Raw genomic sequence first — 12,758 nt, 5'->3', positions numbered from 1 at the left:
AAAAACTGCCAGAGGAAGTGTTGGCGCTCATCTTCCGCGATCTGCCTCTTAGAGACCGGGCTGCAACCTCCAGAGTCTGCAAGGCCTGGGCTGCCGCCACCAGCAGCAGTGCTGTGTGGCGTGACACCAACATCAGGTGAGCTGCTTCCTGCTGCCACTCCACCTCATGCTTGAACACAAACTCAGTGCTGCCTACTTTATACCAAGTAGTATTGGGTATGTTTGGTTTTGAGCCCAGGGGATTGAACTTGGGTCTCACTTGCTAGGCAAGGATTCTACCACTAAACTCTGACCCCAATCCCCAAGGAGTGTTCTAAGTGCCTTCCACAAATTAGCTATTTAATCCTCACGAGAAGCTTGTAGCAGGTAGACAGCATTATTTCCTTTGCAGACAGGCAACCGAGGTGTAGAGACTTAATCGCTTGGGCCTGGAGGCTGCATCCAGTAACTGAGTGAGAGAGGCAGAATCTGAACCTGGTGGTCTGGAGGTCCTGCTCCATCTCCACAGACTACTGAGTAAGCCTAGTGCTTTAAATGCCATTTAAAAAAAAAAAAAGTTTTGTTTTTTTTTTTTTTTTTAGTTTTTCAAGACAAGGTTTCTTTGTAGCGTTGGAGCCTGTCCTAGAACTAGCTCTTGTAGACCAGGCTGGCCTCGAACTCACAGAGATCTGCCTGCCTCTGCCTCCGGAGTGCTGGAATTAAAGGCGTGTGCTGCAGCCACCCCGGCCTACCATGGATTTTTTTCCCAGGGCTGGAATGCTGGGAGGTTACAGCCTGAGAAGCCTCTGAAGACTTCCGAAGGGAAAGAGATGGCCCCTCAATTAAGAGCACAAGCTGCTCTTCCAGAAGACCTGGATTCGGTTCCCAGCTCCCACTCAGCAGCTCTTTAACTGGCTGTAATTACAATCCTGGAGGATTCATCACCCTCTTCTGGCCTCCTCAGACACTGGGCACACCCGTAGTGCAGACATACATGCAGGCGAAACAACTACACACACACACACACACACACACACACACATCAATACACTAATAAAAAGAAGTTTCTTCCCCAGTTCATGGTGACACCGCTAATTCCTTTCTGTGTTGCTCTAATGCCAGTTGTGACAGTGAGCTGGAAGACTTGTTGCCACCGTATTTGTATGCCTGCCTGGACCACATTCACAACCTACGGCTGGAATATGAGCCATCAAAGAAGCCCAGCCGCCGAGCAGCCACCGAGCTACTGAGGGCTCTTGCCGACCGAGCCCCAGGACTTCGAGGCCTACGCTTGGAATGCCGCGGAGAGAAGCCGCTTTTCGACGCCGGCGGCGACATCCTGAGTGCTGTGCACGCAGTCTGCGGAGCCGCTCCCCAACTGCGCCACCTCCACCTGCGCCGCTTGCCCTACACACTAGACGACACGCTGGTGCTTCAGGCTGCACGTGGCTGTCCCGAGCTCCGTAGCCTTTTCCTGGACAACCATGCACTAGTGAACAACGTGCAGCCCAGCTCTGTGCTCAAGCTTTTGGAGGCTTGCCCGCACCTGCGCGCCCTTGGACTGCACCTGGCCAGTCTGTCGCCTAAGGCGCTGGAACTGCTGGCCGCACCACATCGCGCCCCTTTTGCACTCCTGGCTTTGAGGTGCGCGTGCCCCGAAGATGCTCGTGCGTCCCTCCTGCCTGATGAAGCCTGGGCGACACTGCGTTGCCGCCACCCTGGGCTAGAGGTGGAGCTGGAGCTGGAGCCTGCGCTTTCTGACGAGGCCGTAACGCGCGTCCTGCAACCAGCCGTACCAGTGGCTGTGCTGCGTCTCAACCTCTCGGGTGACACGGTAGGGCCCGTGCGCTTCGCAGCGTGCCACTACGCCGAAACTCTGCGCACCCTCGAGGTGCGCGCATCCGCTTCCACCGAGCTGCACACCGCTCTGGAGGAGGTGGCGGCGCGCTGCGCGGGCTTGAGGGAGATACACTGCTTCTGCGTGGTGAGACCCTCGGTACTGGACGCCTTCCGCGCGCAGTGTCCGCGCCTGCGCAGCTACACCCTCAAACTAAAGCGTGAGCCGCATCCCTGGCGGCCCACGCTGGTGCGGTGATTGGGCAATCTCACCACTCCAGGACCCGTGCGGTGATTGGGCAATCTCACCACTTCTGGACTGCTCGGACCCCAAGCCTCTGAAAGGACTGAGCAAGTCGCGCAGGCATTCCCCAGCGGCTAGCCCCATCCTTGGGGAGCCCCGTGACTATGGTGCTTCTTGGGGCTTGGGGCCTATGAAGGCATCCAGGCCAGTCCCAGGCTCCATAGATTCATGCGGCCTTCTCAACCTCTGTGTCTCTCCCCATTCTAGGCTTTCCCTCCCTGTCCACTCTGCGCTAGCTCCGAGGCCCAGAACTGGGGGAGGGCAGGCACAAACACAAGCCAAAAGTCAAGGGTGAGTGTGAAGTAAATAAATCCTTTAGTATTTCTGCGTCCTGTAGTCTCCAGCCAGCTCTGAAGGGGAGGGCAGGAAATGCACAGACTGGAAGAGCGTCCGGCCAGACTTGCAAGAACGGGGACCTCGGGGGCTTTTGTACTGTGACCGTGGGAGGTCGGGATCCGTACACTCTATACCTCAGGAATGACCAATTCCCTAGCGTCCGAAAGACGGGGAAGGGCCAGCTTAACCCACCACCCTCCCTTACCTAGGCTTCACTACGTCCACAGATGAACTTCTAGGACTTTCCGAGCCCACAGATGATTTCTGCCCATCAACCCAGAAAGAGAGGGACTTGGGAAGGATGAGACTCGAACCTGGGTTTCCCTCCTCACCTCCCCCCCACCACACACACCTACGTTTCAGCTAGCCCTTTCTCTTTGCTGGTGACCGGGCGGCTGTCCGAGCCCCGCCCCTTGGGTTCGCACGCGGCCCCCGCCTGACCCGGCGCCCAGGGGCGGAGTAGGGCGGGGCGGGCGGCAAACGCAGCACTTTCGCGGCTTTGACAAGCCCGCAGCGGCCGGGCTGGAACGCTGAGCCCGGCCGAGACTGCGCCATGCAAGAAGCGCCAGCTGCGCTGCCCACGGAGCCAGGCCCCAGCCCGGTACCTGCCTTCCTCGGCAAGCTATGGGCACTGGTGGGCGACCCAGGCACAGACCACCTCATCCGCTGGAGCCCGGTGAGGGCTGGGGCCCCTCAACTCTCTCAGTGGTCCCCGGGGGTCCGTCCAATGTCTGTGAACACCTATGTCTACCCAGCCCCCACCTGGGACTGGGCTGTGAGTACCTCGATTCAGCTGTGCCGAGTGGATCACGGTGGAGGGGTAGGTGAGATACATGAGGGGCGAGGGTCCTAGAGCCCAAGGGACCTAGGTAATTCGCACTTTACTTGTCTACTGATGAGAAACCAGGCCAAGAAAAGGGAAGGCTCTGAGTCACAAAGTGAGCCTGAGACCAGTCTGAGGTTGACCCCGGGTTGGTACGTGCTCTTTCTTTCTGAGGATCTAATCTGGGTCTGGTTACGGGTAGGAATTGTTTGTGGTTATGGCAGGGTAGGCCTCATATGGTTCTGACCTGGTCATGTCCCACCTCCCAGTGAGGTGCAACCCTGGAGCAGTGAGTGAGTGTGGTCCAGCGGTGAGTGTCTGCCTCTCACCTAGTCTGGTCTCCACCCGATGGGCATCCTTTCCTTCTTGGCAGAGTGGGACCAGCTTCCTCGTAAGTGATCAGAGCCGCTTCGCCAAAGAAGTCCTGCCTCAGTATTTCAAGCACAGCAACATGGCGAGCTTTGTTCGCCAACTCAACATGTGTGAGTCCCTCTACCAGGCCCAGGCGGGAAGCGGGTTGGGGTTACTTGGTGCAGAGGATGGAGCGGCTCAAGCCCCCCCCCCCCCGCCTCCCCTCCCTGCCCACTATTCCCCAGATGGTTTTCGGAAGGTGGTAAGCATTGAGCAAGGTGGCCTTCTCAGGCCAGAGCGTGACCACGTTGAATTCCAGCATCCAAGCTTCGTGCGAGGCCGGGAGCAGCTACTGGAGCGCGTGCGCCGCAAGGTGGGACAAACTGCAAAAATGGGAAAAGGCCCATGTTGGTACTTCTGGCTCTGGTTTATGTGTCCCTGTACGGGATGGTGCGTCCTACCTACAGGTACCTGCGCTGCGAGGCGATGACAGTCGATGGCGTCCTGAAGACCTAGGCCGACTGCTGGGAGAGGTGCAAGCTTTGAGGGGGATGCAGGACAGCACGGAGGCACGGCTGCAGGAACTCAGGCAGTGCGGGACAGGGAAGGAAGGGTGGAGTTATGGGGGATAGGATACCGGCCACCTAGGGGTTCTGGGCAGGGCCTTCCACTCCTATAGACTAGAGGCTTCATCCAGACAATGGGTTCAGCTCTGTAACTTTTAGTCTTGGAAGAGAGACGTCCCTTCTGCTAGTGACCTCTCCATTCTGTGGGGCACGGTGTCTGATTAAATTCGGATGCCTCATCATCTCCCTACCCCTCTTCCCAGGCAGAACGAGATCTTGTGGCGAGAAGTGGTGACCCTGCGACAGAGCCACAGTCAGCAGCACCGGGTCATCGGCAAGGTGTTCCTCTTCCCCTAGCTCTTATCCTCCCGCTCCTGGGCACCCCATACCTCCATGCCTGTCCCCCAGACCCACCAGAAATTGCTTTTCTATGGTGAGGGGCCTGGCCTGAAGTATGAATTAACCCTTTCTTTTCAGCTAATCCAGTGCCTATTTGGGTCGCTTCAGACAGCACCCAGCAGTACAGGAACCAAAAGAAAGCTGTGAGTCCAGAAGCCTATAGTGCTCACACCCACATTCCCACTGCCAGGACTCCCTTCCTTGTCAGGAACCCCACTCCAGAGACTCCTCCAGATCCGGACTCCCCTACTTTTTACCCTCAATCCACCAACCATCACCTCCACTTCACATCCCCTCGCCGCTTCATTACCCTCAAATTCCTATGCCCAAAGTCGGCACCCCTGGCTTGGGGCTCAAACTAAGCTCTCTGGCTCCCCTCTAACCCCCAAAGGGCCCCCATCTCTCAGGGAGCCCCTTCCACTCCAGCATGTGACTGATGCCCTGGAAACAGGCCTCAGCTCTGCTGACTGGGCTGCTGGGGCCTGAGGGAGAGAGAGAGGGAGGGAGGACAGTTCAGGCAGAGAGGCATGGCGGCCTAACCTGCTCACCCTGTACAGGTCCCTGATGCTGGATGAGGGGGACTCATGCTCGGCCTCTGCCAAATTCAATGCCTGCCCCGTCTCTGGTGCTCTCCTCCAGGACCCCTACTTTATCCAGTCGGTAGGTGCTGTTTCCTCCTCTTCCTCTTTCTAGGATGCAGATAGGATTGCGAGGAGCCTGTTTCTTCCCCCTTTCTGCCCCTCAAAGATGAATGCCAACATTCTACCAACCAGACCTAGGTTTTTTGTTTTTGTTTTTTTGAGACAACGTTTCTCTGTAGCTTTGGTGCCTGTCCTGGAACTAGCATTTGTAGACCAGGCTGGCCTAGAACTCACCAGAGATCTGCTTGCCTCTGCCTCCCGAGTGCTAGGATTAAAGGTGTGCACCACCACCACCCAGCTTTAGATTCATTTTCAAACCCTGACCTTTAGTCCTGGTTCAGATGGGTGCTGGTTGGGCTCTTCTGTAGCTGGAGGTCAAGAGCTTGGGCAACCCTTCTACTTGCAGCCTCTCCCAGAGACTACCGTGGGCCTCAGCCCTCACAGGGCCAGAGGGCCCATCATCTCTGACATCCCAGAGGATGCTCCATCTCCTGAAGGGCACAGACTTTCTCCCTCCGGTGGTGGCAGGAGGTAAAGAGGACAGGGCCTGCCTTGTGGGGACCCTACAGAAAGCGCCTACAACCCAGAGGCCTGTGGGGGTGGGGAGAGGTCAGGGTCAGGGTCTGGTTGAAGCTTTTCTCTGGTGCAGGGTGAAGGGCCTGGCATTGCTCAAAGAAGAGCCAGCCAGTCCAGGGGGGGATGGCGAGGCCAGGCTGGCCCTGGCCCCAAACGAGTGTGACTTCTGCGTGACAGCACCCCCACCGCTGCCCGTGGCTGTGGTGCAGGCCATCCTGGAAGGGAAAGGAAGCTACAGCCCTGAGGGGCCCAGGAGTGCACAACAGCCTGAACCCAGGGGCCACAGGGAGGTACCCGACAGGTGAGCAGAACCAATGTTGATGGTTTATAGATAGAGTCTCGTATGCTGGCCAAACAAAAGCTTCATCTGTCCTGTGGTAGCAGAGGGCAGACATTGGGCAGCAGACTCTCATGACCCTGACTGACCTGATTTCTCAGAGTATGCTCCGAAGAGTATCAGAATTATTTAGAATGGAAACCCCCAATCAAGTCATCAAGCACCCTGAAGTAGGGCTCTGGAATTTACAGGAAATTAGTTCACTGGCATGATTATAACATATATAACAACCAAGGGTAGCTGGTCTTAGTGGCACAGGGGTGTCAACTTGGGAAACTGAGGCAGGAGCATCACAAGTTCAAGGCTTGCCTGGGCTACAGTGTGAACTCAAGACCAGTGTTGGTAACTTAGTGAGATTCTGACTAAATATAAAAGGAAGATTTGGTGGGTTGGTTCAGCAGGTGAAGCCCTTGCCACAAAAGCCTCTTGCCTGAGTTCAACCCCTAAAACCCATGTGAAGTGGAGAGAATCAACTCCACACAACTGTGCTCCCTGACCTCTGCACATGCCCCACCCCCAAGACACATAATACCCAACAATAATAACACATAAAATAAATCTGCTGGGCAGTAGTGGTGCATGCCTTTAATCCCAGTACTCAGGAGGCAGAGGCAGGTGGATCTCTGTGAATTCGAGACCAGCCTGGTCTACAGAGTGAGTTTCAGGACAGCCATAGCTGTTAATGCAAAGAAACCCTGTCCCCTAAAACCAAATAAATAAATCAAAAATAAAAGTAATGGGAAAAGGGTGGTTAGGTTCGGGACATAACTCAGTGGTGGAGTATGTACCTAGCGTGCTCAAGCCCGAAATTCAAACTCCAACTGGAATACACATGCACACATAACAAAAACCAAACCAAAAGCCTTTGCTAGTCTTTATACTTCTCTAGGAAGGGGACCTCCGCCAAGATCTCAGGTCTTAGTTAGGAAGCAAAGGCAAATCAAGGCAACCTAGGAAGCTGGGCATGGTGACATACCCCTGTTGTAATTAATGCCAGAACTATGGAGGAGGTGGTGGCAAGAGGGTCAGGAGTTCAAGGTCATACTTAGCTAGTAAAGGTTTGTGGATGGACTGAGCTACACAAGACCCTATGCCAGACAACAACAAAGAGACCCCTTTAGCACCCAGGACATCGAGGCAAGAGGATTGCTCTAAGTCTGAAGCCAGCATAACAAGATGTTGTCTCGTGCCCACAAAAATTTTTTTAAAAAAAGAGAGAGAGAAAAGAAGAAAAAATCTCCCCTACAAGGGAGGGGGTTGAAGGAAAGTATTGTTTCTTAGCATGTTCTAGTTGTTGGGGCAGTTTAAACCTGATGATGCAAGTTCCCTGGGAGGTGGATGTCAGAGACCGATAGCAAGCAGTTCTTTGTGCACAGGGGAACTCTGGGCCTGGATCGGGGGAATCGGAGCCCAGAGAGTCTGCTGTCCCCAATGCTGCTTCGGCCTCCCCCTGAAACTGTGGAACCCATAGCACCCATGGATGTGAGTATCTCTTTGCCCGGGCAGGATGTGAGACACACGAAGTTGAGCTGTCTGTGCAGCCTTTGAAGGCTCCACTCACCCAAGCTCTTCCCAGGTGCTGGGCCCTGGCCTTCCAGGACGAGAATGGACCCTGATGGATTTGGACATGGAGTTGTCTCTGGTAAGAAAGGAGCGGCTGAAGGTTGGTTTGGTTCACGGCTGAAGGATTGCCCCAGTGACTCCCAGCTCTCTTCCTCGACTTCCGGGCTCCCTTCTCAATTGCTTCCTGGGGTTCTCCCATGCAGATGCAGCCCTTGGCTCAAGAGAGAGGTGAGGCTGAGCTGACCATCAAGGAGTTGAATTCTTCAGGTGTAGGTAATGGTGGAGACGCCTGGATAGAAGCCACCATGATCTGAATTACCCTGATTGGGCAGGGTGGGTGGCTTAGGCAGGGGAGGGATGACCCTGAATTCAGGCTGCCCTGTAGAGACTTCTAGAGACACCCATACCATCATCACTGTGTAAGAGGAGTGAGCTCAAGAATAATGTTTTAAGCTATATGGTAGTACATACTTTGTAATCCCAGAACTCAGGAAGATCGTGAGCTCAGAGTCAGCCTGGGATGTGTAGCAAGCCCCTGCCTTTAAAGGGTGTGTTTGTATGGATAATGTTACCTCCAACTGAAGGAGCACTCACCTAACCACAGCCTACTCCTAGGGAAAGACCACACGCTGGGAACCCCACTCCTGCTGGATGTTCCGGTGGATTTGCAGGGTACAGCTCTGTCAGTGCCTGGGGCTTTAACCCTTTACAGTGCTCCTGAAAGCAGTGCCCCCTACTTGGATCCTGGAGCCAGTCCTTCCTCCCCCTAGACTCCCACCCCTCTGAAAAAGCCTGGCTAAGGAACCAGCACGCAGCAGCACACCCCTTTAGGCTTCCTGGCGTCCCCTGAGGGGAGTGAACGAAGCCCCCATTATGCAGCACCCTCTCTCCACTACCCCAGTGAGTCTTGCAACATAAATTGCATCCCCCCACTCTTGTTTCTGGTCTCTCGTTTTTTTCTGTCAACCAAAGACAGTGGATAACGACTTTGCATTGGGACAAGTGTCCAGATGCAGACAAGTGTCCGGATGTTTGGACTTAGAAACATCCTAACACTCAGACTTTCATGGAAGCCCCCCACCTCGAGAATGGTGGTACTTGGAGGGCCAGTGCTGAAATCTTTCACTTGCACTGAGATGCCGGCCACTGTATCCTCCAGGAGGCAGGCGTTTCTGCGCCACGTCCAGCTTCTCTATGCACGTGTCTCTGACCCTGGGCAAATCGGTTCCCTTCTCTAAACTTATCTGTGACAGGCGGAGGGAGGAGTCGTAGAAGGACAAATTAAAAGCACCTAGCAATTAGAAGGCCCAGAGTGGGCTGGACACGTGGGACCGTAAACAGAACTGACCCCCTGACTCAAATCTGGGTGGTCTGGGGGTGAGAGGAGAACGGACTATGTGCCCTCCCGCCCCCGCCCCCGCCCCGCCGGGTGCCAGCGCACGGCCTCGGCGTCCAGGACCGAGTTCGCAGAATCAGAGTTCGCCCCTCCCTCCCCCATTCCCGGCAGCCCTGGCCGCCCCGCCCCCCTTTGCAGCTGCTGTTCACGTCCCCACCCCGCTCGCTCGGTCCTTTCTGCACTGTCATCTGCCCCGGTGAGGCTCTACTCCGAAGTGGGGCCGTCCGAAACGCTCTGGACCACAAGCCGGACTCCACCCAGCAGGGAGGGAAAGGAAAACAGAGTGGGCTGAATACCGCACCTCACCACCAGCAGCGGAGCTCCAAGGTCTGTGGGCCCCGCCCTTCCGCCGAATTGAAGCTTTAGGAATGAGTGGAGGGCTGGTGAGGGGGACCCTTGCCGTTGCGCATGCGCGACTGGCCCCCGCAGGTTCCACCCTAGTTTCCCAACAACAAATCCCAGCCAGCCAGCAAGCTGGGTATCCCAGACCAGACCTGGGGCTCCAGATAACATTAGGCTGGGACTGGGGTAACATTTAGGCTTGTCCTTTGATGCACTGGCCAGGACATTACCTTAGAGCTGTGATAACTTCAAAGGGAGGCCCCAGTCAGCTAAGGTCTAGCCGGTGGTGGTGGCAGTTGGCGCTTCAGAAGTCAGGGTAGATCACTGAATTCCAGGCAAACTTGGTCTACAGAGCTAGTTCGAGGACAGCCAGGGCTACAACAGAAAAAGCTTGTCTCAAAAAACAAAAAAAAAAAAAAAAAAAAGAGGGGAGAGAGAGCACACGCCAGAATAGGTGCAGGCTTCACTCCCTTCCCTGTAACCAGTGATGGGAGTCAGCCTTTGGAATCCTCGCTGAGGAGAGCAGAGGTGGTTCTGAGCTTGTAGCTTAGAGATCCCAATAAACACAGTAATGAGGACTGTAGCACCCAAAAGGAATTAGCTTCCTTTGAACTCTCAAGAATTGGGGTAGACCTGGGAGCATTTGTGTCTTGAGAGCAAGATCCATAAAGTAAAGGGGAGAGAAGAGAATCCCAGGCCTAGGGAACAGCATCGGCAAAAGCTAAGGTGCCAGGACCTGGCCGACCAGAGTGGTGGGAGGGAATTTAAACAGCCAGACCAGGCAGCTTAGATTCTTTGATGGGTAAAATGAGGGTGGAAAGGTGGAGGATAGCATACAAGGTCTGGCAGTCAACGAGGCAAGAGACATTATAGTTTAAGGTAGGGCAAGTTGGATCCCAATTGTGCTGGGTTTCTCTGAGCCTGTCTTTTCATCCAGAGAACAATAAACGCTAGCCCAGAGTTGTCGAAGTCACTACGTTGGAGTGAGGAGAGGGGAGGAGTGGGCATGAGTGAGGTACTAGGAGGCACTCATTGTACCAGGACGCAAACTGCTGATGGTGGGCTGAGAGGGCAGGAGTGGACGCAGGGTGATTGTAGGGCCTCTGACTCAGATAGAACAAGAAGGGGCGGAGTGGGAGCAAATGTCCCTGGTCTGTGCTTAGTGGCCTTGGTGAAGGGCTGACAGGAGGCATGGAGGGGACCCAAGGTGTGAAGTGACCAGGGAGAGACCTGAGACCTGGGAGGCATGGTGTGTATGTGGGTGTGGGGGTAAGGATCCTAGGACCTAGGAAAGAAGGTGGAACACGGGCATTTAGGGCAGAAGCGACCTAGAAGGATGCTGTTAGAACAAAGCTAAGGCAAAAGGAATGGCCAGCTTTCCTTTTTCCTTAGTGCCAGGACCCTTCCTGACTGGGTCAGGATGCCCAACCCGAGTGGGCAGTAGTCCTCAGTTGATAATGGACAAGCAGAGTAGATTCATTTGTTCCCAGTTCCTACAGTTTGGTAGAGGCAACCTCTCAAAAAATAATAATAATCCACATAGGGGAAGCTAAAAGTTTGGTAAGCATTCCTTAAGGGCTTTTCAGAGCTGGACCTTGGGAATCTCAAGGTCAAGTAAGAGATGGCTGTGAGCCGGTGCCAGGCCATCAGGGAAACAGGCTGGAATGTCTGTCAAAATTCGGGAAAACTTGGTAGTTCTGCTGCTGGGATAGTAAGGAACCAGGAGGAGTCGCAGATCATGTTGAAGTTGCAGTGTGGTGGGGAGTGTACCGGGGAGGTTCTGTTATGCCTGGACCTCAGGGTTAGGGGAATGGAACACCCACGCCTGAGCACTTTAGGCTTTGAATGCAGACCAGACTGTCTGAGAGATCAGGCGGGCTGCCCTGATCCAAGGCTTGCTGCAGGGTTCCGGAAGGAGGTGTGGATCAGTCCTAAGGTTGTCTGCCAGTTTAGGTAAGGAATTGGGTTTAGAAAAAATAACTCAGTTGGATAAACTGGATCTTGACTGGTGGCCAGCTCGGCAGGTGGCTGGGGCTTAGGAGGGAAGTCCTAGCTAGGGCGAGCCTCCACTGACAGATAGACACTAGAAGAGGAACCTGAGGAGTCAGGACAAAAGCAACCAAGAGGCTGGAGGGTGAGTTCTGTGCTCCTGGCCTCCAGGTCCTCCGCTGAAGAACCATCCAGACTCTGATGTCGAGGTGAACTTAGATCACTCCTGGGCGAGGTCAGTGTGTGAGAACGCCAGCTTCCCCCCACTCCCCATTTTTCTCCCTCTTGATATAGCCCAAACATGGGCAACGTGCAGGAACGGCCATCTGAGATCATTGACCGGGAACGGAAACGGCTGGTAGATACCTTGCAGGCTGACTCTGGGCTGCTGCTGGACGCGCTGGTGGCCCGGGGCGTGCTCACCGGGCCTGAGTATGAAGCCTTGGATGCGCTGCCTGATGCTGAACGCAGGGTGCGCCGCCTGCTGCTGTTGGTGCAGAGCAAGGGCGAGGCAGCCTGCCAGGAGCTACTGCGCTGTGCCCAGCATACCGTGCGTGTGCCAGACCCCGCCTGGGATTGGCAGCACGTGGGGCCTGGTGAGCACCAGGAGGGTGGAGCCTTGTTGAAATGGGGGCGTGACTTGGGGTGAGGCAAAACTAAGGGTAAGTAGAGGGCAGAGAATGTGGAGGTAGCTAACCACACAGGGGTGAACTGAGTCTCAAATATTCCACTTCCTCCCCAGGCTACAGGGACCGCAGCCATGACCATTCATGCTCGGGCCACTGGACGCCCGAGGTACCCAGTTCAGGGACCACATGTCCTGGGCTACCCAGAGCTACAGAGCAAGAGGAGGTCGGAGGTCCTGAGGGCTCTGAGGCAGTGCAATCTGTAACTCCAGAGGAGCCCGAACTAGACGCTGAAGCCTCTGAAGGGGACGAGCCGGACCCGGAACAACAAACGGAACCGGAGCCAGAGCCAGAGGTAGAACCAGAGCCTGAACTGGAGCCAGAGCCAGAGCCAGAACTGGAGCCCGAGCCTGACTTCCAAGAAGACGATGAGTCTGAAGGTTGTGAGACTGCCTAAACCCTTGCTTACGGGCTTGTTAGAGGTTGTGTGAGGGTTGATACACATTCCACTCACCATCATCCTTTTCGCCTCTAGATTCCTGAAGGCCAGAATCCTGACCTGTACAAATCCTACCCAAGCTGGGTAAGACCTGGGAACCTGCCAGAGCTTGACCCAATCAATACACCAAGACTCCATTTACCGCAAAATGAATAAACTCGGAAGGGTTAACCTGGACCCACACTCCACAAGTCT

At 55.0% G+C, this 12,758-nt stretch overlaps 3 protein-coding genes across 9 annotated transcripts in view; all 3 read left to right on the top strand.

The window, feature by feature from the left end:
* Fbxl8 (F-box and leucine rich repeat protein 8) overlaps positions 1-2,095 on the top strand; it is a 6,971-nt gene extending 4,876 nt beyond the window's left edge. Inside the window, exons 3-4 of the mRNA XM_005345516.2 lie at positions 2-136; positions 1,102-2,095. Of these exons, the coding sequence (XP_005345573.1) occupies positions 2-136; positions 1,102-2,074 (1,108 nt within the window). The 3' untranslated portion in view covers positions 2,075-2,095. The remainder of the gene's footprint in view (position 1; positions 137-1,101) is intronic.
* Positions 2,096-2,213: 118 nt separating this feature from the next.
* Positions 2,214-8,643, top strand: Hsf4 (heat shock transcription factor 4). 6 transcript variants are annotated; one of them, XM_026778076.1, is made up of 14 exons: positions 2,214-2,226; positions 2,327-2,410; positions 3,652-3,760; positions 3,875-4,002; positions 4,097-4,221; positions 4,459-4,534; positions 4,673-4,737; positions 5,152-5,254; positions 5,642-5,766; positions 5,885-6,112; positions 7,525-7,630; positions 7,725-7,790; positions 7,915-7,984; positions 8,327-8,643. In XM_026778076.1, exons 1-14 carry the CDS (start codon positions 2,224-2,226, stop codon positions 8,479-8,481), a joined length of 1,443 nt encoding a protein of 480 aa, XP_026633877.1. In that variant the 5' UTR covers positions 2,214-2,223; the 3' UTR covers positions 8,482-8,643. The 6 variants fall into 6 exon arrangements, with proteins under 6 accessions (XP_026633877.1, XP_005345546.1, XP_005345548.1 ...); XM_005345489.2 differs by lacking the exons at positions 2,214-2,226; positions 2,327-2,410 and adding an exon at positions 2,421-3,131; XM_005345491.2 differs by lacking the exons at positions 2,214-2,226; positions 2,327-2,410 and adding an exon at positions 2,421-3,131 and having other exon boundaries at positions 5,616-5,766; positions 5,989-6,112.
* A 660-nt stretch (positions 8,644-9,303) lies between these two features.
* Positions 9,304-12,740, top strand: Nol3 (nucleolar protein 3). 2 transcript variants are annotated; one of them, XM_013353825.2, is made up of 4 exons: positions 9,304-9,434; positions 11,733-12,034; positions 12,181-12,504; positions 12,600-12,740. In XM_013353825.2, exons 2-4 carry the CDS (start codon positions 11,740-11,742, stop codon positions 12,605-12,607), a joined length of 627 nt encoding a protein of 208 aa, XP_013209279.2. In that variant the 5' UTR covers positions 9,304-9,434; positions 11,733-11,739; the 3' UTR covers positions 12,608-12,740. The 2 variants fall into 2 exon arrangements, with proteins under 2 accessions (XP_013209279.2, XP_005345545.1); XM_005345488.3 differs by having other exon boundaries at positions 11,610-12,034.
* The last annotated feature ends 18 nt before the right edge of the window (positions 12,741-12,758 follow it).

This window comes from Microtus ochrogaster, chromosome 4 (genome assembly GCF_000317375.1).
Source record: "Microtus ochrogaster isolate Prairie Vole_2 chromosome 4, MicOch1.0, whole genome shotgun sequence".
Taxonomy (NCBI): Eukaryota; Metazoa; Chordata; class Mammalia; order Rodentia; family Cricetidae; genus Microtus; species Microtus ochrogaster.
This window is presented reverse-complemented; position numbering and strand designations above follow the sequence as displayed.